Source organism: Haematobia irritans, chromosome 2 (assembly GCF_050003625.1).
Source record: "Haematobia irritans isolate KBUSLIRL chromosome 2, ASM5000362v1, whole genome shotgun sequence".
In the NCBI taxonomy this organism is placed as follows: domain Eukaryota; kingdom Metazoa; phylum Arthropoda; class Insecta; order Diptera; family Muscidae; genus Haematobia; species Haematobia irritans.
The window spans coordinates 45,461,617-45,485,733 of NC_134398.1; the positions used below are offsets into that span (position 1 = coordinate 45,461,617).

At 29.8% G+C, this 24,117-nt stretch overlaps 2 protein-coding genes and 1 long non-coding RNA gene across 3 annotated transcripts; 2 read left to right on the forward strand and 1 right to left on the reverse strand.

The window, feature by feature from the left end:
* Window positions 1-3,793: 3,793 nt before the first annotated feature.
* Window positions 3,794-9,501, reverse strand: LOC142224147 (uncharacterized). Its single transcript, XM_075293933.1, has 3 exons — window positions 9,180-9,501; window positions 5,027-5,193; window positions 3,794-4,709 (listed from the first exon to the last, which is right to left on the reverse strand). Exons 1-3 carry the CDS (start codon window positions 9,430-9,432, stop codon window positions 4,125-4,127), a joined length of 1,005 nt encoding a protein of 334 aa, XP_075150048.1. The 5' UTR covers window positions 9,433-9,501; the 3' UTR covers window positions 3,794-4,124.
* A 1,260-nt stretch (window positions 9,502-10,761) lies between these two features.
* Window positions 10,762-11,791, forward strand: LOC142227511 (uncharacterized). The gene is made up of 3 exons (XR_012719869.1): window positions 10,762-10,863; window positions 10,929-11,257; window positions 11,322-11,791. It is a non-coding gene; the product is annotated as an uncharacterized LOC142227511 (long non-coding RNA).
* Window positions 11,792-15,525: 3,734 nt separating this feature from the next.
* Acer (Angiotensin-converting enzyme-related) lies at window positions 15,526-23,437 on the forward strand. The gene is made up of 6 exons (XM_075293935.1): window positions 15,526-15,780; window positions 15,978-16,542; window positions 19,863-20,575; window positions 20,642-20,997; window positions 21,162-21,334; window positions 23,167-23,437. Exons 1-6 carry the CDS (start codon window positions 15,709-15,711, stop codon window positions 23,184-23,186), a joined length of 1,899 nt encoding a protein of 632 aa, XP_075150050.1. The 5' UTR covers window positions 15,526-15,708; the 3' UTR covers window positions 23,187-23,437.
* Window positions 23,438-24,117: the final 680 nt, after the last annotated feature.

Sequence of the window (24,117 nt, forward strand, 5' to 3'; positions counted from 1 at the left end):
GCCTCAGTTTTTAGAATTCTACCAAAAATGGTAGATTTTTTATTGTTTGGAAGAATTTTTGATGTTTTGGTAGATTTTGAAAATTATTTCTCTCCAACTAAGAAGTACTTCATATTTTACATAGAAATAAAATTTTACAAAATTTGTCTATAGAAATAAAATTTTGCAAAATTTTTCTATAGAAATAAAATGTTGACAAAATTTTCTATAGGAGTAAAATTTTGACAAAAGCTTCTATAGAAGTACAATTTTAAAAATAAATTTTTGACAAAATTTTCTATAGATATAAATTTTTGACAAAATTTTCTATAGAAATAAAATTTTGACAAAACTTTCTATAGAAATAAAATGCTGCAAAAATTTTCTAGGGATATAAAATTTTGGAAAATTTTTCTATAGAAATAAAATTTTGTCAAAATTTTATATTGAAATAAAATTTTGACACAATTTTCTATTGAGATAAAATTTTGCAAAAATTTTCTATAGAAAAAATGTTGACAAAATTTTCTATAGAAATAAAATTTGCAAAAATTTTCTATAGAAAAAACAAAATTTGCAAAAATTTTCTATAGAAAAAAATTTGCAAAAAAATTCTATAGAAATAAAATTTTGACACAATTTTCTATTGAAATAAAGTTTTGCAAAAATTTTCTATAGAAATAAAATTTTGACACAATTTTCTATTGAAATAAAATTTTGCAAACATTTTCTATAGAAATAAAATTTTGCAAAAATTTTCTATAGAACAAAAATTTTGACAAAATTTTCTATAGAAATAAAATTTTGCAACAATTTTCTATAAAAATAAAATTTTGCAAAAATTTTCTATAGAAATAAAATTTTGACAAAATTTTCTATAGAAATGAAACTTTGAAAAAATAAAATATTCTACAAGAAAAAAATTACAAAATTTTCTATAGAAATAAAGTTATGCAAAAATTTTCTATAAAAATAAAATTTTGCAAAAATTTTCTATAGAAAAAAATTTGCAAACAATTTCTATAGAAATAAAATTTTGTCACAATTTTCTATTGAAATAAAATTTTGACAAAATTTTCTATTGAAATAAAATTTTGCAAAAATTTTCTATAGAAATAAAATTTTGCAAAAATTTTCTAAAGAAATAAAATTTTTCAAAAGTTTTCTATAAATTTAAATTTTTTCAAAAATTTTCTATAGAAAAAATAAAATTTGCAAAAATTTTCTATAGAAAAAAAATTGCAAAAAATTTCTATAGAAATAAAAGTTTGACACAATGTTCTATTGAAATAAAGTTTTGCAAAAATTTTCTATTGAAATTAAATTTTGACAATTTTCTATTGAAATAAAATTTTGCAAACATTTTCTATAGAAATAAAATTTTGCAAAAATTTTCTGTAGAAAAAAAATGTTGACAAAATTTTCTATAGAAATAAAGTTTTGCAAAAATTTTCTATAAAAATACAATTTTGCGAAAATTTTCTATAGAAAACAAAATTGCAAAAAATTTCTATAGAAATGAAACTTTGAAAAAAATAAAATATTCTATAGAAAAACAATTACAAAATTTTCTATAGAAATAAAGTGTTGCAAAATTTTTCTATAGAAAAAAAATGTTGACAAAATTTTCTATAGAAATAAAGTTTTGCAAAAATTTTCTATAAAAATACAATTTTGCGAAAATTTTCTATAAAAAACAAAATTGCAAAAAATTTCTATAGAAATGAAACTTTGAAAAAATAAAATATTCTATAGAAAAACAATTACAAAATTTTCTATAGAAATAAAGTGTTGCAAAAATTTTCTATAAAAACAAAGTTTTGCAAAAATTTTCTATAGAAATAAAATTTCGCAAAAATTTTCTATAGAAAAAACTGTTGACAAAATTTTCTATAGAAATAAAGTTTTGCAAAAATTTTCTATAAAAATAAAATTTTGCAAAAATTTTCTATAGAAAACAAAATTGCAAAAAATTTCTATAGAAATGAAACTTTGAAAAAATAAAATATTCTATAGAAAAAAATTACAAAATTTTCTATAGAAATAAAGTGTTGCAAAAATTTTCTATAAAAATAAAATTTTGCAAAAAATTTCTGTAGCAAAAAAAATTTACAAAATAGAAAAAAAATTTTCAAAAAATTTTTATAGAAATAAAATTTGGACACAATTTTCTATTGAAATAAAATTTTGCAAAAATTTTCTATAGAAATAAAATTTTGCAAAAATTTTCTATAGAAAAAAATGTTGACAAAATGTTCTATAGAAATAAAATTTTGCAATAATTTTCTATAAAAATAAAATTTTGCAAAAATTTTCTATAGAAAACAAAATTGCAAAAAAACTTTGAAAAAATAAAATAAATAAAATAAAAAATTTCAAAATTTTCTATAGAAATAAAGTTTTGCAAAAATTTTCTATAGAAAAAAATTTTGACAAAATTTTCTATAGAAATAAAATTTTGACAAAATTTTCTATAGAAATAAAATTTTGCAAAAATTTTCTAGGGAAATAAAATTTTGGACAACATTTTCTATAGAAAACAAAATTACAAAAAAAAAAATCTATAGAAATGAAATTTTGACAAATTTTTCTATAGATATAAAATTTTGACAGAATTTTCTATAGAAGTAAAATTTTGACAAAATTTTCTATAGAAGTAAAATTTTGACAAAATGTTCTATAGAAAAAAAAATGTTGGCAAAATTTTCTATAGGAATAAAATTTTGACGAAATTTTCTATAGAAATAAAATTTTGCAAAAATTTTCTAGGGAAATAAAATTGTGGAAAATTTTTCTATAGAGATAAAATTTTGATAAAATTTTCTATTGAAATAAAATCTTGACAAAATTTTCTATTGAAATAAAATTTTGCAAAAATGTTCTATAGAAAAAAAATGTTGACAAAATTTTCTATAGAAATAAAATTTTGCAAAAATTTTCTATAAAAATAAAATTTTGCAAAAATTTTCTATAGAAAACAAAATTGCAAACAATTTCTATAGAATTGAAACTTTGAAAAAATAAAATATTCTATAGAAAAAAAATTAAAAAATTTTCTATAGAAATAAAGTTTTGACAAAATTTTCTATAGAAAACAAAATTACAAAAAATTTCTATAGAAATGAAACTTTGAAAAAATAAAATATTCTAAAGAAAGTTTAACAAAAATTTTCTATAAAAATAAAATTTTGCAAAAATTTTCTATAGAAAAAAATTGCAAAAAAAATTCTGTAGAAATGAAATTTTGACAAAATTTTCATAGAAATGAAATTTTGACAAATTTTCTATAGAAATGAAATTTTGACGGAATTTTTTATAGAAGTAAAATTTTGACAAAATTTTCTATAGAAATAAAATTTTGACAAAATTTCTAAAGAAATAAAATTTTGACAAAATTTTCTATAGAAATAAAAATTTGAAAAAATTTTCTATAAAAATAAAATTTTGACAAAATTTTCTATAAAAACAAAGTTTTGACAAAATTTTCTATAGAAATACAATTTTGACAAAATTTTCTATAGAAATACAATTTTGACAATATTTTCTATAGAAATAAAAATATAAAAAATAAAATAAATAAAAATTTTCTATAGAAATAAAATTTTGACATTTTCTGTAGAAATAAAATTTGGTAAACGGAAGTGTCCATACCGAAATCAAAAATCGTTTGGACTTTTCCCTAAGCTGTTGTTGAGTCTCATCCAAGATAGGCCCTAATAGGGCCTATCGCATTAATATAAATGAAACAAATTTAATTACATATTTCCAAACTTTTCGCCGATGTATGTCGATATTATTAAATGAAAATCAATGATTTTTGATTCATAGCTGTAAAGTTGTTTATTAATTTATATTTACATAATAATTACAAATTGTTGAATAAAAAATTTGATTATTTGTAAATAAAATATTGACGTAGATTATCACATTGTTTATCTAATATAATAAAGCTTGTTTTACATAAAAAATTTGTATAAGCATAATAATTACAAATATTTGAATAAAAAAAAAATTATAAAAGTTGAACTGAATCTGTAAATGTAATATTGACATGGATTAACTATCACATTGTTCCTTTAATATAATAAAGTTTGTTTTATATATAAATCTTTAGAGCACAACGTTGATGCATTTATGACTTTTGCTCATTTTTGACCAAGCTTAGCCACATCACAGAAAGGCTGCTTTTGGTGTTTGGCAAACTCCAGAAATTCTATTCCATAATGCAATATCAGTTGTGATAGTAATTGGACATCTGTTTCAGCTGTATGTAAACTTGTTACGACTTCTTCCTCAGGGAACACATTCCGATACAATTCACCCAATCTATAACTACGTTTTTTGGTGAAGAATTTTAATTTACGTTTTACACTTGTATTGGTTATAGTATTATCAGTTTTAATTTTCTTTGAAATGCCTGGTACAACATCATTGGTAACCTTACGTTTTGGAGTAGTTTCATTAAGTTTCTGTAGGCTAAGATGATTACAATTATCTTCGTTTACTGTATGTGTTACTTCCGAAATATTAGAGAAAATATTGGAATCGTTTTCAATATTTTCATTCGGATTTATATCATCTGGTATGTTTTCTAAAGATCGGTTCTCAACATTTTCCTCCAAATTATTTTCTTGTTGAGTTATGCTGTTTTCTCGGTCTCTTGAAATAATGTTATCAATTTCACGAAAGGCTTTGAGCGAATCCACGCAAAATATATTAGACGGAAATATCTAAAATGTTGGAGAGAAAAACATAAGTTACAAGTACACGTAACACATCCCATAGATGTAACTCATTTTTAACCATCTTTCAAAACAAATCTAGTAAATTTTGATTATAAATGAATTCATACCAATTTCGTTCCGAATGCTTTCAATATGAGTTACATTGTTTCGATGTTGTGTTTGAACAATCTAAAAGACATTATAACTCCTGTATTGTCTAGCAATTTGTCTTTTCCCAGTTATCTTAAAATGCAGAATATTGAATTTTACGAGTTAATGTCTTTTTGAATTAATTCTATGGATACGAATTTCAATTTGTTTACCCTTTCAACTTTGTCGAAAACATGCCGTATAATTCTAAAATCGTGATTCATACCATTATGGGCTACCAGACATATCGGATGTTTTAATTGGTTCAAAAACATCATAATACAATCTGCTGTGTTTTCATTAAACGGCGCTTCCTCTTCCAACATGTAATTATCAAGACCTTAAATAAAAAAGAAAACTATTCTGGAATAGACCATATACACAATTGAAATTGGCGGGAACGAAACAAATGGGATAAAATCGTTTTATATATTCCAGTAAAACAGTTTGCAAAGGTGGTACTATGTTCGGCTTTTTTTCACGGCTAGCCGCTAAAATCAAAAATAATTCAGTAAAAAAAAGTACAAAATTATACCTCTTTGATGCAAATTTTAAGATAACTTGGTGCGGAATATCCCAAAGCAACTTTTTATAGTTTCAATTCTTTAAAATGGATTATTAAAGAAAACTAATCGCGAAAAAACGGCGATTTTAGCAGTGGAATATCCCAAAGCACATTTTCACAAAGTTTGTATTCCTTAAAGGTGAGTACTATGTTCGGCCTTTTCACCAAAACACTAAATTAAAAGTACAAATATATTTATGAAAATATATTTTGATCAAGTCTTGCCAAATATAGGATGGAAAAGATCCAAGGAATTGTTTGCAAATAATTTTATATTTCTAAATTAATTAAATAAAAAAAGTAACCGTGAAAACAGGCTGGTTTTCAGCTTGAAAAGTGAACATAGTACTCAGCTTAAAATGGATTATTAAAGAAAAGTAATCGTCAAAAAATAACGTTTTTAGCGGCTAAACTCGAACTTAATGCCCACCTTTAACCGCTAAAGCTGAGTATTATGTTCAGTTTTCAAGCTGAAAACCAGCTTGTTTTCACGGTTACTTTTTTTAATTATTTAATATAGAAATATAAAATTATTTGCAATCAATTCCTTGGATCTTTTCCTTCCATTATTTGGTAAGACTTGATCAAAATATAATCGTCTTCATACATATTTTTGTACTTTTAGTTTAGTGTTTTGGTGAAAAAACCGAACATAGTACTCACCTTAAAATCTTCATTTTTTCACGATTACTTTTCTTTAATAATCCATTTTAAGCAATACAAACTTTGTGAAAATTTGCTTTGGGATATTCCCCATCAAGTTATAATGAAATCTGCAACAAATATGTATAATTTTATTACTCTTTTTACTGATTTAGTTTTCACTTTAGTGAAAATTAGCGGCTAAACTCGAACTTAATACTCACCTTAAAGGTGGGTATTAAGTTCGAGTTTAGACGCTAAAATCGTAATTTTTTTCACTAAAGGTGGGTATTAAGTTCGAGTTTAACCGCTAAAATCGTATTTTTTTCACGATTACTTTTCTTTATTACTCCATTTTAAGGAATACAAACTTTATGAAAATTTGCTTTAGGATATTCCCCATCAAGTTATAATGAAATCTGCAACAAATATATATAATTTTATCACTTTTTTTACTGATTTAGTTTTCACTATAGTGAAAATTAGCGGCTAAACTCGAACTTAATACTCAACTTAAAGTGAAAACTAAATCAGTAAAAAACGGCATTAAATTATACACATTTGTTGCAGATTTCATTATAACTTGATGGGGAATAGCCCAAAGCAAATTTTCACAATGTTTGTATTCCGTAAAATGCATTATTAAAGAAAAGTATTCGTGAAAAAATGACGATTTTGCTTTAGGCTATTCCCCACGAAGTTATAGTGAAATCTGCAACAAATATGTATAATTTTATGCCTTTTTATACCCTTCACCACTACTGTGGTACAGGGTATAATAAGTTTGTGCATTTGTATGTAACGCCAAGAAGGAGTAATCATAGACCAAACTTTTAGTATACTGATCGGCTTAGAATTAAATTCTTAGTCGATTTAGCGATGTCCGTCTGTCTGTTGGTGTATTTTTGTGTGCAAAGTACAACTCGCAGTTTTAGTCCGATTGTCCTAAAATTTGGTATAGGGGCCTGTTTCGGCTCAAAGACGATCCCTATTAATTTTGGAAAAAATCGGTTCAGATTTAGATATAGCTGCCATCATTAGCGTAGCTAGACAATTTTCCTAGGGGGGGGCTATAGCCCCCCTAGCTAAAACTTTATAGACTGAACTTATAGGTTCAACTAATGTTTTATTTCATAAAATTTAATAAAAAAATAGACATCAAAATAACTCGAGAATCAATTTATAATAAAGCAACTAAAAGTACCCTACGGGAAATTGGTGCAAATTGTGAAATAAAATTTAGTGAAATAAAATTATCAGAATAACCTTTTGTTCGATATATTTCAAATTTTTTTTTCATTTCGGGTTCGATTAGGAGCCCAAATTGAAAGAGATTTCTAAGAGTTTGTCCGAGACTGGTTCCTGAGGACCTGTTTATGGGTTGCTCCTGCTAAATTGTTCCAAGACATGTCCTTTGGGGTGAGTCCAACACGCGTCCTAAAATGTAAGTTTACTCCGTCAATGACAAACCCATGGAAAGGTGGACGGTCCTTTCCATACGTTTTGATAAGAACTGGGACTGGTCCATACACACCAGGGACTAGTCCTGTACCAGTTCTGTGGTTGATCCATTTCCCGTAGGGTAGTTCCACACTTTTCCCAGCAAAAAATTGGGAGTTGTTCTAAAGGCACAACTTTAAAAGCACTTCCAAAAATGTCCTCACAAAGAAGTTAACTATTTTAACTACACAAAAAGTTTTTTTACTTAATTTTTTTATATTTTAATGCGTAATTTTTTGTTTTCTTTTTTCAAATAGTTTAAAAAAAAGAGTAAAAGAGTAAGTAAGAGTGTACCACTTCCAGACCCAAAAAGAACATTTTCATTTCTTTTTGGCGACGCTTTTTTGCAGCATTATTAAGATATTAATTTATGAAAGAATAGTTCTAATATCAATTACTATTTTTTATTCAACTAAATCATAAGTTCAACCACAGCTTTATTTCATAAATATCAAACTTCTACCACAACCCAAGTAATTCGATTGTGCATGAAAGTCTTTAGTGGAACTTTGTACGAGTATATACTTGCTTAATAATTTTTATAAAATTGTAAAATCGTAAATAGGTTTTCAAATTCTGGGGGGGGGCTAAAATTTTACTGGGGGGGGGTCTAAGCCCCCTCCCCAGAGGCCTTCCTACGCATATGGCTGCCATATATATTCTTCACCGGTATGGTCATAATTGGCGTGTATATCAACCGATCTTCCTCAAATTCCGTACATCCGAATATTTTATGAGTCTCGAAAAACTTGCAAAATATCAGCCAAATCGGTTCAGATTTAGATATATCTCCCATATAAAGCTTTCGCCCGATTTACACTCATATGACCACAGAGGCCAATTTTTTGCTCCGATTTAGTTGAAATTTTGCACAGGGAGTAGAAATAGCATTGTAGCTATGCGTGCCAAATTTGGTTGAAATCGGTTCAGATTTAGACATAGCTCCCATATATATGTTTTTCTGATTTGGACAAAAATGGTCGAAATACCAACATTTTCCTTGTAAAATCGCCACTACTTAGTTGAAAAGTTGTAAAAATTACTCTAATTTTCCTAAACTTATAATACATATATATCGAGCAATAAATCATAAATAAACTTTTGCGAAGTTTCCTTAAAATTGCTTCAGATTTAAATGTTTCCCATATTTTTATACCCTTCACCACTACTGTGGTACTAACATTGTGTTCCACCCTAGTGCATTAGCCGGCTTAAATTTTGAGTCTATAGATTTTGTAGAAGTCTATCAAATTCTGTCCAGATCGAGTGATAATTAAATGTATGTATTTGGGACAAACCTTTATATATAGCCCCCAACACGGATGTGATATGGTATCGAGAATTTAGATATACAAGGTGGTGCAGGGTATAATATAGTCGGTCCCGCCCGACTTTAGACTTTCCTTACTTGTTCTTACTGATTTAGTTTTCACTTTAGCGATTTTAGCGGCTAAACTCGAACTTAGTACCCACCTTAAACTCGAACTTAGTACTCACCATTTAAAAATAAAATTAATTCATCGGAACGCACTAATACCACTAAGTTTTCCTGGAATATGAGTAATCCCCAATCCCCATATGCAGTAATAATATTTGTCAACAGAATCCTTCATACGTACCTGTTAAGGTTCTATCACTTATCCTAGCCATAGGATTTATCATTAATTTTTGTTTATATAGAACTCTCGGTAAATCTGGCGCTCTTTTCACTATCCGATCTTTTGTAACGTCGTTTATCAAATATTTTGCAGAGAATGCATACATACAAAATTCCGTTAGAGAGCACTTATTAAATTGAAGTTCGGGCATTTGATTAATTTCCACATCTAATATAACAAATGTTTGTATCTCCGTATTATCCCGTAGCTCCATATTTATGCGCTATTTGTATCCGTTTAGAATTTCATCATCGTAATGCAACAGATCATAGACCAAGTAATGTATAGACATCTCAAATGAATGCACAGCGCTGTAGTTTGTCTGCACACCGTAGAGGGCTCTTTTACGTCTGCAATTGAGTGATTTTTTAATTTGGCTTTAATTTGTTTTCTTTCCTTTGTTTTCTTGATGAAACACCAAATATTGTAAAAGCATATAAAATTCTATACATCCACACCTTTTTTGTAACGCAAATTGACTGATTTGTACGGTAATTCTTGTTTTCCAAAAAGAAATTCAGTCACTTGACTGCGCAATTGAGTGGAATAACTGCGCTCTGCAAATAAACAAAACCATGGTGAATTCACTTGAGATGTCTATACCATAGACCAAGGAATGTATAGACATCGCAGAATTCACCATGGTTTTGTTTATTTTCAGAGCGCAGTCATTCCACTCAATTGCACAGTCAAGTGACTCAATTTCTTTTTGGAAAACTAGAATTACCTACAAATCAGTCAATTTGCATTACAAAAAAGGTGTGGACGAATAGAATTTTATATGCTTTTACAATATTTGGTGTTTCATCAAGAAAACAAAGGAAAGAAAACAAATTAAAGCCAAATTAAAAAATCACTCAATTGCAGACGTAAAAGAGCCCTCTACGGTGTGCAGACAAACTACAGCGCTGTGCATTCATTTGAGATGTCTATACATTCCTTGGTCAATGCATTCTCAATAAACACAGGATGAGCGTTTTTCAAATGCAACACCTTTTCAGTTTGAGGGTAAATTTCATTTTCAACATAAATTCAACTTGACTTGAAACAGCTCATCTTCAATACATCTTCAAATTGTTTGCGAATTACAACCAATTTGGCAAAATGTTGACGAAAACTTTGAAAATGTGTTGAAGATAATTGGAGAAAACTTTTACAAAACACTACCCTGAAATGCAACAAAAAACCACATGGTTTTCAATACTACCATAGACCAAGAAAATATAGAGACATACCTTGATAATTCACCATGGTTTTGTTTACTTGCAGTGCGCAGTCATTCCACTCAATTGCGCAGTCAAGTGACTCAATTTATTTTTGGAACACGAGAATAACCGTATAAATTAGTCAATTTGCATTACAAAAAAGGTGTGATGAATAGTATTTTATAAACTTTCACAATATTTGGTGTTTCAACGAGAGAACAAAGGAAAGAAAACAAATTAAAGCCAAATTAAAAAATCACTCAATTGCAGACGAAAAAGAGCCATCTACGGTGTGCAGACAAACTACAGCGCTGTGAATTAACTTGAGATGTCTATACCTTCCTTGGTCTATGATACTACTTTGGACAACAAAGTTCGTGGAAGAAATACAAAAATGTGGAAATTTTTTAATAATCAATTGAAATTGCTTATAATAATTGGTAAGTAAAACTAAAACAAGAAATGAAAACTTTAAGGAAGTCACTAAACTCAAATCTCTTTGCAGACAACTAAAATATTTGGATGCTGATTCTTGGACACTTATCGAAAGAGAAAGTTTCCAAAAATCAAAGTGCAACCAAAAAAACTTGCTATTTATGTTTTTCCATATCAACAACTACTGGATGATAATTCGCATCACATCGATAGTTTAATTTACATAGCATCATCGGTTTAATTTGTTATTTTGTGAATTGAAATTGCTGGAAATTTATTCTAATTATCTGGTCATCAAGTTCCTGAAAATTTCCAGTATTTTAATAACAACAATTTTGTAACACCAACGTTCTTGAGGAAATCACGAAGTACGTGGTCAGTTGGAAGAAATACAAATTGGTAAGTCAAAATAAAAAGTGAAATGAAAACATAATGGAAATCACAAAACTCGATTGTTTTGCAGAAAACTAAAATCATTGGATGGTATATTCTTGGAAGATGTTGGCCGATGAAAAACCGATGAAGGAAACAAAAAAGAAAAGTTTTCAGAAAACTTACAAAGTGCAACCAATTAAAACAAAGTGCAACAATTCCTATATCAAGAACTTCTGGATGAAAATATGCATTTTACATCAATTTACAACCCGTCATCAGTTTGATATTTTGTGATTTCCTCTTGCTGGAATCTATTCTAGCACACAAGCCAGCAAGTTCCCCGATAGTAATTATTTCAAATTGCCAGCATATTAAATAATAGTTATTTGACACCAACATTGTATTGTATTCATAGTTTTATTTATTAATACGTTTAATAAGATAATTACATTTTGATTGGTATTATATTATTATTTTTTATATATTATTAATGTTATTTTTAAGATTATTATATTTGTTAACGAAAAAAAATAATAAAAGTTACAAAATCCCTTGAAATTTAGTATTGACTTTCAGTTAGAACTAGGATTGACTTTCATACAAATTGTGGTTTGAAAGTATTCGCAACAATGCTAATTTTTTATTTTTCTCACATTGAAAACTGTTTGAGAAATTATTGAGTAGCGATGCATTTCAATTTGAGGATTACAATTGAGAAATTATTGCTATTGTGTTGAATTTTACTGTTGAGGGTAATGTCTGTTTTTTGTTGAGAACGCGATTTTCGCAACAATTTTTCAACTTGAATATTACCCTAATCCTTTGAAAAAATGTTTGAAAAATTATTGAATTTTAGTAGTTTTCAAACGTTTGTGTTTATTGGGTTTATTCACCTAATGCCAATAACTATTTGAATGCTTGTACGTCGCATATTTCCGTTTAGCGAAGAGTTAATTGGCAGTATTGCCGTTGTCATTAATAAAAAAGTGCTAAATCCTCCGGAACAAATGATGACAAAATGTTACCGAATTAACACAAGATTAGCGTTTTTCAAATGCAATATCTTTTTAGTCTGAGGGTAAACATTAGGGCTGTCATTCGGGATTTCAAAATGTATAATCCCGGGATTTTTTTCGGGATCCAGAAATTTTCGGAATTCTTTAAATATTTTAAGTAATAAAAATCAAAAAAAGTAATAATCAATTCCTAAATTTTTATATTTATATATCAAATTGTTTTTGTAACGTAGTCTACATATAGTAGTAAGACCCTGCCAGCATTTCAAAGTTCCATTTCATCTTCATCGCTACCACAGACTCGTAAATGTCACTACAATCATCCTACTGTGATGGGGGGCAGCATATCATAAAGTACAAAATGTACTTCATACATGTATTTTGCCATCACTACTTTTACAAAAGCCATTTTATTTTTTGTGAAACGCCAAGCGCAACCAGCTTGTTATATTTTATTTAAATAAAAACGAAAATAAAGTTCTGAAAATATAGATTTTACGCTTAAAATTGTGAAAGGTATATTGGTGAACAATTTTTGATTTTCCAAATGGAATAAAGTGATTGTTTTTCAAATATTTTACAGACACGCTGCCTCCATCGAATAAAAACACTGACTGATAGACGCCGCAACATGTAACTCGCTACTTGTAACTCTACCTCATCATTAATGCAAAAAATTATGTTAAATGTGATGTGATAGTGGTATAAATGTTATATTTTTAAGAATTTGTAAATAATTAATCAAATTATTAAATATCTAAACAAACGTGTTTTACTCGACCACAATGATTCTTTTACCACTATCTTAAAATGTGCTTTTTCTGATTGTTTGGAGGGTCTCTTATTGGCGTCGTTCTAAATTGATCTATAAAGGCACCTAATAATTGCACTCATGCGAAACCTTTTTGTAGTAACTTGGCGTGGTACAACTTCTCAATAGTGAGGCGCTTTTCCGACGAGTTTTTGATATCGTATATGATTGTTTTCAACGTACTGGGGATTCTCAGAAGCGCCCCCAAATTCAAAAAATGTTGGCAGGGGATATATACTTAGTATTAAGGTGTAATTATATGTCAAGTTTTTGCAGTCCTTGATTGTAGTCCTAATTATTTTTATAATTTTTTTAAGTAAATTTAATGTAATTCTTATTTTGAGTATCCCTATAACCGTATATGGCCATTTCGGATTGGTTGTAAAATGAGTTAAATAAATAAAAAAAAATCTACATCGCCAAAAAATTGATTAGTTTAATTCAATGTTATCAACAAAAGAACATAAAGGTGAATACTATGTTCGGTTTTTTCACCAAAACACTAAATTAAAAGTACAAATATATTTATGAAGACGGCTATATTTTGATCAAGTCTTGCCAAATAATGGATGGAAAAGATCCAAGTCATTGATTGCAAATGATTTTATATTTCTAAATGAATTAATTAAAAAAGTAACCGTGAAAACAAGTTGGTTTTCAGCTTGAAAACTGAACATAGTACTCAGCTTAAGAGTAAATTAAAAATCAATTTCTAATTGCTATCATATTTAACGATCAATTAGACCAACAATATGAAGAAAAGAAAAAATTATAAAAAATAAATTTAAGAGCAATTTCATATCGCTATCTTACTCAGCAAAACATGTTAAGGATTATAATTAGATGAGGTATATTTTCGGACACTTGCGTTAATCCTTTTGTTTTTCTTCGTTTTAAGTAAATTCTTAAAAATATCAACCCTGCCAACATTTCAATGTTCCATTTCATCCTCATCGCTACCACAGACTCGTAAGTGACACTGCAACAATCGCCAACTGTGATAGTATTTTGCCATCACTATTCGCATGAAAGTATTTTGCCATCGCTATTGTTACAAGAGCCATTTTATATTTTGTGAAACACCAAGCGCAACTGGCTTATTATAATTTATTTCAATAAAAACGAAAAAAAAGTGCTGAAAACATAGTTATTACGCTTAAAATTGTGAAAAGTAAATTGGTGAACAATTTTTGACTTTCCAAATGGAATAAAGTGTTAGTTTTTCAAATATTTTTCCAGACACGCTGCCTCCATTGGGAATAAAAGTACTGGCTGATAGACGCTACCACATTTAACTTACAACTTGTAACTCAACATCAATCTCTTATTAATGCATAAAAATGTGTTAAATGTGATGTGATAGTCGTATATGTTATATTTATGAGAATTTATTAATGTTTCATAAAATTAATAAACATCTAAACAATCGTGTTTTACTTGACCACAATGATTCTTTTACAACTATCTTAAAATGGCCTTTGTCTGATTGTTTGAAGGGGCTCTTATTGGCGTCCTTCTAAATGTATCCAGAAGGGCTCCTAATAATTGCACTCTTGCGATACTTTTTTGTAGTAACTTGGCGTGGTACAACTTCTCAATAGTGACGGCGCTTTTCCGAGGAGTTTTGGATATCGTATACGACTGTTTTCGACGTAGTGGGGATTCTCAGAAGCGCCCCCAAATTCAAAAAATGTTGGCAGGGAAGGCACCCAAATTTTTATCAGATAAGCGCGGGCTTGTCATATTGCCGATGGAACATTTATCATTGTTTTTTATTTTAAAGTGTTCGATTTTCGAGTTGAAAATCAATTTATTTTCGCGATTACTTTTCCTGAAGTAATCAAAATTATAAACGAAAAAAAAAATATTTCCATAATTTCTTGCCGAAATTCAGAGGAACAAGAAACTGCACATCAATTGAGTTAATTTATCTGCTTTATATTGAACTGCTTTAATAAAGTAACCGCGAAATTTCCAACTCGAAATCGAACATAGTACTTACCTTTATGTGACACAAATTCCATTTTACATGAACTCATTGTTCAAAGGAGACTTTTATCGTTTACTTCGATTTTTGACGAAATTGTGCTTTTTATAAATACCTCATGTATAATAAATTCTTGCTCAAAGTGTACCATAAATGTTTATTAATTGAATTTGTCGGGTATGAAATCTAAGGGCTGTTTGTACTGAATGAAGACTCCAATGTGTTTAAAAAAATGCAAAAAAGCCACACATTTAATAAATTGGAATTATTTTTTGGGATCCCGAAAAATTCCGGGATTCGGGATTTATCCCGGGTGACAGCAGTAGTAAACATTAGTGCTTTCCATTGGGATCGATTTTTATAAATCCCTGGATTCGGGATTCCATGAATCCCGAAATTTTCGGTATTCTACCGATGGCACTATCGATACAATCGATAGTGCTATCGGTTTGTTTTGTAGCTCTAATAACAGCCGGCTTTTTTTTGTTATTGTTTGAGAGCTTTTGTTTTATTAATGTCGGCAAAATTTGTTTATAAATAGATGTTCATATACATGATAAGAGCATTTTGAAAAAATAAGCATTTAAAGACTGCCATTCTGGAAAGCCTGTTTTTGCAAAATTATAAAACAAAAGAAAACGATTAACCAGTTTTAGTCCAGATGGTGCATGTTGACGTGATAAAAATGCGGCGAATACTGTGGATAGGGCTTATGACCCTTCTCTGTTTGAAGGTGAGTAGATGAAACATCATAATGAAGGATATGCGGTAAAAGAGAATTATCAAATCCAACTGGGATTGTTTTGTTCGATGACGGTCCTCTGTCCCAATTGGTGTAAGATGATATGCCTGATTTACAGTTATTCCAATGCGGAATAACTTCCTCCATTCTAAGCAGTTTAACTTAATTTTTCCTATCCTGTCTTAAAGACTGTTGACCTTGCTCAGTACGCTGATAGTTGCTCCGCTGAACATCCAGAAATTCGTGAGTTTCTCGACAAACAAGGAGAACTATTAAGGCAAAGGAAACATATTGAATATCTAGCAGCTTGGGAATATAGTACAAATGTTACCGAAGACAATCGTTTGAGTATGATTGCCATAAGTGCCCGTAACGCAGCCGAAAATTTTAAATCAGTGGAAATGATTCGTAAACGTCATTATGAGAAACTCTCAGATCCTTGTCTAAAACGATTGGCTCAATACTCTGCAGAGATGGGTGCCGATATTTTGAATTCTGAAGATTTTGAAACACTTCAGAATTCCATTAGCAAAATGGAATCAAATTACGCCAGCACAAAAGTGTGTTCCTATAAAGATGCAAGTGACTGTACCTTAAGTTTGGAGCCTCATATCCAAGAACGTCTATCAAACAGCCGTGACCCCAAGGAGTTGGCACATTATTGGAAAGAGTGGCATGATAAAGCCGGGACACCAATGAAAGAAAATTTCGCAAAATATGTGGAATTGGTTAACAAAGCTGCCAAATTAAATAGTAAGTTTTGAAAGTGATAGAAGGTTAACAAGAGGGGGAGACTGGTAAGCCTTCTTTTTGAGATTAGTCTTTGTTTGTTTTGTGGATAGAATACAGATACCTTTTATTCCCCTATCTCATACGAAAGTTTTCCTTCGTATTTCAAAAGAAAAAAATTAGTTTGGTCCATCTATTTCAAAAGGCAAGTCACTTCATATTTTTATGTCGATAGGAGTCGAATTTTAGCACTATGTGTCAAAAATTTACTCAACCGAGACATGGAAAACCCATTTTTTATTTTCAAGGTTTCTCCAGGCTTCCGCCTTAGGTTAGGTTAGGTGGCAGCCCGATGTATCGGGCTCACTTAGACTGTTCAGTCCATTGTAATACCAAATTGGTGAACTTCTCTCTTATCACTTCCGCCTTGAAAATAAAAACAATGTAAAATCAAGTGTGAAGTATGGTGGTTGTATGTCAGCACGTTAAGGTGGAAACACAGTTTTTATTGATTAGACAATAGACATCAAAATGTATTTAAACATTTCGAAAATAAATCTTCACTCCATCGCTGCTAAAATGGGATTCCGAGATAAAGACTGCCTGTTCCAATAAGAAAACGACCCCAAACACACGGCCTGGGATGGGAAAATGTGGTTCCTTCAGAACACCAAAAACCTCAAAACGCCACCGCAAAGCCTACACACAAAATTTTTTTTTTGATTTCAATCACAAAAATCGCGGATTCAATCATTTTTTTAATTGAAATGTCTTCAATCACGAAAATGATAGTATCAATCACCCATTTTGATTGAAAACGGACACGATTGATTGAATCAATTAAAAACGTGATTGATTTTTAACATAAAATTCAATCACAGTTTTAATTGAATTAATTAAAATTTTAATTAATTTCGCGACAAAAATCAATCAATTATTTGATTCATTCAATTAAATAATTAATTGAAATTGGCTATAAATTTCGATCAAAAAATTTATATATTACGACCCCAAAATCGTATTTAGTTTTTTTTTCTTTTGAAAAAAAGAACATTTGTGTTTCTTATAAAACATATTTAATATTTTATTATTTTTTGAATTATGCAATAAACAAATAAATTTGGTTCTTGTCATTTGTATTTTGTTCTAACATAACTTACAAATACAACTACTATAAATAACAACTATAGGGTGAAAAAATAAATTATATAAATCATTATCTTCCTTATAATAATAACCATGTTAGCATGCTCCTTCTAATATGTAGATGCGCCTAGATTTCCAATAAATCAGCAGCCTGTAAGCTAAACTAGTTTTTCTGAAAGTAAACAGAATAATTCGAATTTAATTTTGTTCAATTAAAAGTTAATTTTGTTAAACATTACCTGCATAGAATATCAAGTTCAATTCTTAGTTCCAGGTTGCAGATTTATAATCTTCTTTTGCAGTTGTAGTCTTTTAGCATAAAAAGGTGTATTAAGGAGCTCGGTAATTTAATTTTAGTAACAATTCCTTTCCAAAATTTCCACACATTAAAATCGTCTATTAAAATTTGAACCAATCAAAGACAAAAATAATGGGAAAACAATGTAATATTTGGTATTATATTGATGATACTTTGCAAATTTTGGAAATTGAAAAAAATATAAAAGGAAAATACATATTTTTATTATTTTCGGATATTTTTCATATTTTTAAATCCAAAAGAAAGAACTTTTTTACCATTACATAATTCAGCTCATTAGTTTATATACCAGATATACTGCTCTCTACTTGGGTAAAACAAAAATGCAATTTAATGCCAACGCTACTTCTCAACTCCAAGGTGAATCTTCCAACAAACCCATGCCGCTCTTGGTTTTAAGAAAACTAGGAGTGAAAAAAATGTATAATTTTAAAAGATCAATACGGTACCCACTTTTTTATTGCAAACATATTATTATATATTTGATAAAATGATGGAGTTGATGGGATTGATTGGTCAATTTCACGAAATAAAATTGGTCACTAAAAGAAATGAATAAAAAATATATTATTTTAGTCCGTTTAATGTAAACAGGCTTCAATGGAAAACGGTATTCACATTTCACAATTTCTTACCTTCAATAAACGTGGATTGTTTTCCATTTTTACAATACCACAAACACTGGTAATTTCAAATGCGTTCTGTCATATATATATATATATTTTTTTCAAATCTTTACCACGTGGCCGTTTGTTGTTGCACACTTTATTTATTTCAACCCTTTGCTATGATTTGTTGTTGCGTTCAAAATATCTATGCACACATTTTGAATGCAGCAGACAGAATGTCGCCAATCATGTTTTTCAATTTACGCGAAAAACAAAAACCCAACCGTTCGTTACGAGTTACTTCCACAGACTGATCTCGCCATCATACATTGTTGAATAAATACCCATTCTCTTGTTCTCTTTTCGCTCTTTCCATTGCTCAAAATTATTCAGTTTCAATCACAAAGGTGATTGGATCAATCACATGTGTAATTGGAAACGGAAAAAATTTCAATCACGTTTGTAATTGAAAATTATTTACGAAATGATTAACAAATTGATTGAATGAATTAATATTTTAATTGGAAACGTAACAAATATCAATCATTTTTTAATTGGTTTTTATTCGGATTTGATTAAATAATTAATTGATTCAATTAACATATTAATTGAATCCGTTTCCAAATTCAATTAAGTGTTTAATTGAAAAAATTTTGGTGATAATTTTTTGTGTGTTGATACCAACCCCATTGAAAACTAGGGTCTCATTTGGAATCGTGGATCAGACAAAGCTAAATTTAATCTAAGATAACCCTTAAAAAGTGTTACAGGAAGAATGGGGCAAAAATCTTTCAAGAAACATGTCGAAAATTGGTAGAGTCGATGCCAAGACGACAGAAAGTCATTTGCGCTAACAAGGGGCACCATACAAAATACTAAGTGGACCAAAATACTGTTTCATACAATGTCAGTGATGCGACGAATACTTTTGTGAGAATTTTTTTATGTATGTCCATGGAAAAATTTTAATAAAACTATTTAATAAAAATGTTAAACGGTTTACAAAAAAATACATTTTATTTTAAGAAAACAAAAAAACGAATACTTTTGTGAGTCACTGTATATAAAAATAACCTATAACACACTGAAATCGCAGCCTGCAATTCAACCAATTTCAATTCGGCCAAATTGTGCGAATTCGGGTGACCACAGTTTGCTAAAAAGCAACTCCTCGAAGTTTTTGATTTGCTATTAACCTCGCTAATAAACAAAAATTTGACCGAAATACTCGCGATCAATTACAATATAATGACTTCTAACTTTTACTGTAGATTTTCCATCTAATGCAGAATTCTGGATTCATTTCTATGAGGATCCTAACTTTGAGAAAAACTTAGACAATGTCTATCAAGCTATTCTACCACTTTATCGTGAATTGCATGGTTATGTGCGGCAACGATTATCGCAACACTATGGTCCAGAAATTGTTGCGCCCAATGGTAATATACCGATGCATCTTCTGGGTAATATGTGGGGCCAACAGTGGGGTGAAATAATTGAACTTCTGAAACCTTTCCCCAAAAAGGATTTTGCCGATGTAACAGCAGAAATGAAGAAACAAGATTACACCGTAAAGAAAATGTTTGAATTGGGTGATGAATTTTTCCAATCTCTGGGTATGCGTCCTCTGCCACAATCATTTTGGAATTTAAGTGTTTTAGAAAAACCTGAAGATCGTACTATTGTATGTCATGCCTCAGCTTGGGATCTATATGCGGATAGTGATGTTCGTATCAAAATGTGTACCGAAATAGATACCCATTATTTGTATGTGGTTCATCATGAATTGGGCCATATTCAATACTATTTACTTTATGAGGATCAACCGACCGTCTTTAGAGGGGCCCCTAATCCAGGTTTCCATGAAGCAGTTGGTGATGTTATTGCTTTGTCTGTTGCTACTGTAAAACATTTGAATACCATTGGACTATCACCGGTGGCTGAATTGGATGAAGAGAGTCGCATAAATGAACTCTTCAGAACGGTATGTCCCCCGAATACTGTGTTATGTAAGCGTATATTTTTATATAAAAAAATTATTTATTTTAAGGCATTACAAAAGATTGTCTTCCTTCCATTCGCATATACAATGGACAAATATCGTTATGCCATTTATCGTAATGACTTTAAAAAATCTGCTTGGAATTGTGCTTTTTGGCAAATGAGATCAGAATATACTGGTATTGAACCTCCTATAAATCGCAATGATAGTGATTTCGACCCTCCAGCGAAATATCATTTGTCGGCCGATGTCGAGTACTTACGTTATTTTGCCGCACATATATTCCAATTTCAGTTCCATAAGTCATTGTGTATAAAGGCTGGTCAATATGTAGCTGGAGATCCTCACAAAACATTGGACAATTGCGACATATATAAAAGCAAAGAGGCTGGGAATGCTTTCAGGTAAGATTGTTGTACCTCTATTTAATGTACTGAGTAAAAAACTAAACTAAACTTCCCCACGTAGTAAGATATCGCTAAAATTTCGAACGAGAATATGCTTTATAGTAAATCCAATCCATGGAAATTCCTAATTTATTATATTTTGTTTGTCCTTATATTTTCAGGCATTTTCTATCTGCTGGTAGTTCTCGTCACTGGACTGAAGTTCTAAAAGAATTTACTGGAGAAACTACTATGGACCCAGCTGCCTTGCTTGAATATTTCGAGCCTTTGCGTGTTTGGCTTAAGGAAGAAAATCGTAAAGAAAACGTATCTGTTGGATGGGGAGCTACTGACAGTAAGTTTAGAAGAAAACTGTCGACCTGTTTTTTTTTTATAATAAGGAGCAGATTTTAAGCTTAGGTTGAATGGTTACAGGGAACAACGCCAGCTTTGTTGTAAGTCCTGTGGTTTAATAGATTTACTGCCTGTGGCATCAAAATTGATGGGCTATGCGTAGTTAAAGGAAGCTCGGTACATAGTCAAGTGCTGCCGTATTCCAGCTTAAATTAGTGCAATCTTGTTTTTATGCGAGTTATGTAAAGAGATATCTTGAGCCCCCATATAGACCGATCTCCCGATATTACTTCTTGGGCGTCTAGAAACTGTATTTTCTATTCGATTTGCTTGAAATTGAAAATCTAGAGGTTTTTTAAGACCACAAATATTTGTGTCAAAAATGGGGAGTATCGGTTCATGTTTTGGTATAGCCCCATATAGACTGATCTCCCGATTTTACTTGTTGGGCGTCTAGATAATATATTTTCTACCCTATTTGCTTGAAATTGAAAATCTAGAGGTATTTTAAGACAAATAGGTGTGTCGAAAATGGGGAGTATCGCTCGAAGTTTTGACATATCTCCCATATAAACCGATCCCCCGATTTGGGGTCTTGAGCTTCTAGAAACCGTAGTTTTTATTCGATTTGCCTAAAATTGGAAATCGAGATGTATTTTAGGACCACAAATAGGTGTGCAGAAAATGGGGTGTATCGGTCCATGTTTCCTTGTAGCCCCCATATAGACCGATCTCCCAAATTTACTTCTTGGACTTATAGAATCCGTAGTTTTTATCCAATTTGCCAGAAATTGGAAATCTAGAGGTATGTTATGACCATAACGAGGTGTATAGAATCCGTAGTTTTTATCCACTTTGCCAGAAATTAGAAATCTAGAGGTATGTTAGGACCATAAAGAGTTGTGTCTAAAATGGTCCGTATCGGTTCATGTTTTGGTATAGCCCCCTTATAGACTGATCGCCCGATTTTAGATTTCGTAGTTTTTACCCAATTTGTCTGAAATTGGAATTTTAGAGGTATTTGAGGAACATGAAGAGGTGTGTCGAAAATTTTGAGTATTGGTCCATGTTTTGGTATAGCCCCCATATAGACCTACCTCCCGGATTTATTTCTTAGGCTGCTAAAATCTGTAGTTTTTATCCACTTTACCTGAAACTGTAAATATACTGGTATTTTAGACCCTCAAAAATTTGTATCGCATTTATTTCTACCGGTCCATTATGTAAGACATTGATCGATCGACCGATTTCAAATCTTGAGGGTATAGCAGGAGCACTGATCATATAAATTGCTTGAAACGAAAAGTAAAATTGCGGTAAAAATCTACGGATTTAAGATTTCAAATCAAGGCTTTTTTCATCATTTACACGATATGTTTATGATTTCTCTAAAATTCAAACAAAATTGGTTCTTATAAATCCAGAATCTGATCTAGTATTCATAGGCAGAATCTTATCTAGTATTCATAGGTAAATTTATCTTCGGGAAGTATACTGGCTCAATTCATCTGCTTGGGTGAATAGCTTTCCTCAAACCCCCTTAAATCCTACATATATCAAGATACCCGCACCGACGAAGAGTTGTCAAAGAAAACTATTATATTTGATTCATTGTGGTGGGTATTTAAGATTCGGCCCGGCCGAACTTACTACTGTATATACTTCTTATTTCTCCTTTAATGTGGACGATTTTTCTTAATCCCCATGGACTATTCTCCCTATCACTATGTTTATGGAAAATACGTATTACTATCATAATAATTAAAAAAAAAAAAAAATAATGCTAACTTTTATGTACGAGTATTAATCCAAATATTTTATATTTTATTTTAGAAGTTCCACATAATTGCTAGAATGCGGATTCAATCAAAGGATACAATACTTAAGGTGTGATCGTATTTTTTAGATGTACCATGGATTCTATGGTGCATCTGTTTAACAAGAAGATTGTAAATAATTCCTGAAATGAATATTTCAATTTTACAATTTTTACAGCTAAATAATCATGTTTCTAAATATTTCTAAGAATCTCATAATAAAGATGAAATAAGTTCAAAAACATACCTTTAATTGTATTCAAAATATATTAAAACAAACTGATGAAGCAATGCATTTTTAATGAATATTTTGGATTAAGTAAGTCAACCCTATCTTTCACAGAATATTTCGCAGGATAAGATAATAAAATAATCCTCCTGAACTAAATTGCAAAGGATTTGAAGATAACTTCGAAATTCACATGCATACGAATTGCAATTTATTGGTGGAATTGATGCTGGTTCTTTAGGTTAAGGAAGAACATATACCCCCATGTTCTGGTTTACGAATTCGCAAAACGCAAAATTTTTTATCTGTAAATAACTTCTGAACCAATTCATATTTTGAAAGAAATTTCTTCCATTTAATTTTCTTATCCATAGGAACAGTATGTAAAAATGTTGTATCATATATCATTATGGTTTGGAAACTAGCGATAGAGGGAAATTTTGCGTTTTGCTAATTCGTAAACCAAAACAGGGGGGATAATTTTTCTTTCAGATGTAGTTTATTTATCTTCAAGTGATGTCACTCATACCACCATAAGCCGTTCAGCCAGTACTTATTTCTAGGAGAGATTTCACTCATGGAAGAGTTTTATTTATAGTGAATTTCTCCGATCAACATTTGATAAAAATTTTAATAAAATTTCATTTAATTGTAATACGTTAATTCGGAGTAAAAATGTTCCGATAATGTGTTACTCAGTTTTTATCACCTTCAATAGAAATTTCAAATTTCTTGACT

Coding starts and splice junctions, on each gene's coding strand:
- Acer (XM_075293935.1), top strand. CDS start 15,709: ATGGTGCATGTTGACGTGATAAAAATGCGGCGAATACTGTGGATAGGG. Junction 16,543..19,862: donor CAAAGCTGCCAAATTAAATA/GTAAGTTTTGAA, acceptor CTTTTACTGTAG/ATTTTCCATCTAATGCAGAA. Junction 20,998..21,161: donor GAGGCTGGGAATGCTTTCAG/GTAAGATTGTTG, acceptor TTATATTTTCAG/GCATTTTCTATCTGCTGGTA.
- LOC142224147 (XM_075293933.1), bottom strand. CDS start 9,432: ATGGAGCTACGGGATAATACGGAGATACAAACATTTGTTATATTAGAT. Junction 5,194..9,179: donor AAGTGATAGAACCTTAACAG/GTACGTATGAAG, acceptor TTTTTATTTAAG/GTCTTGATAATTACATGTTG. Junction 4,710..5,026: donor TTTTCGACAAAGTTGAAAGG/GTAAACAAATTG, acceptor CCAACATTTTAG/ATATTTCCGTCTAATATATT.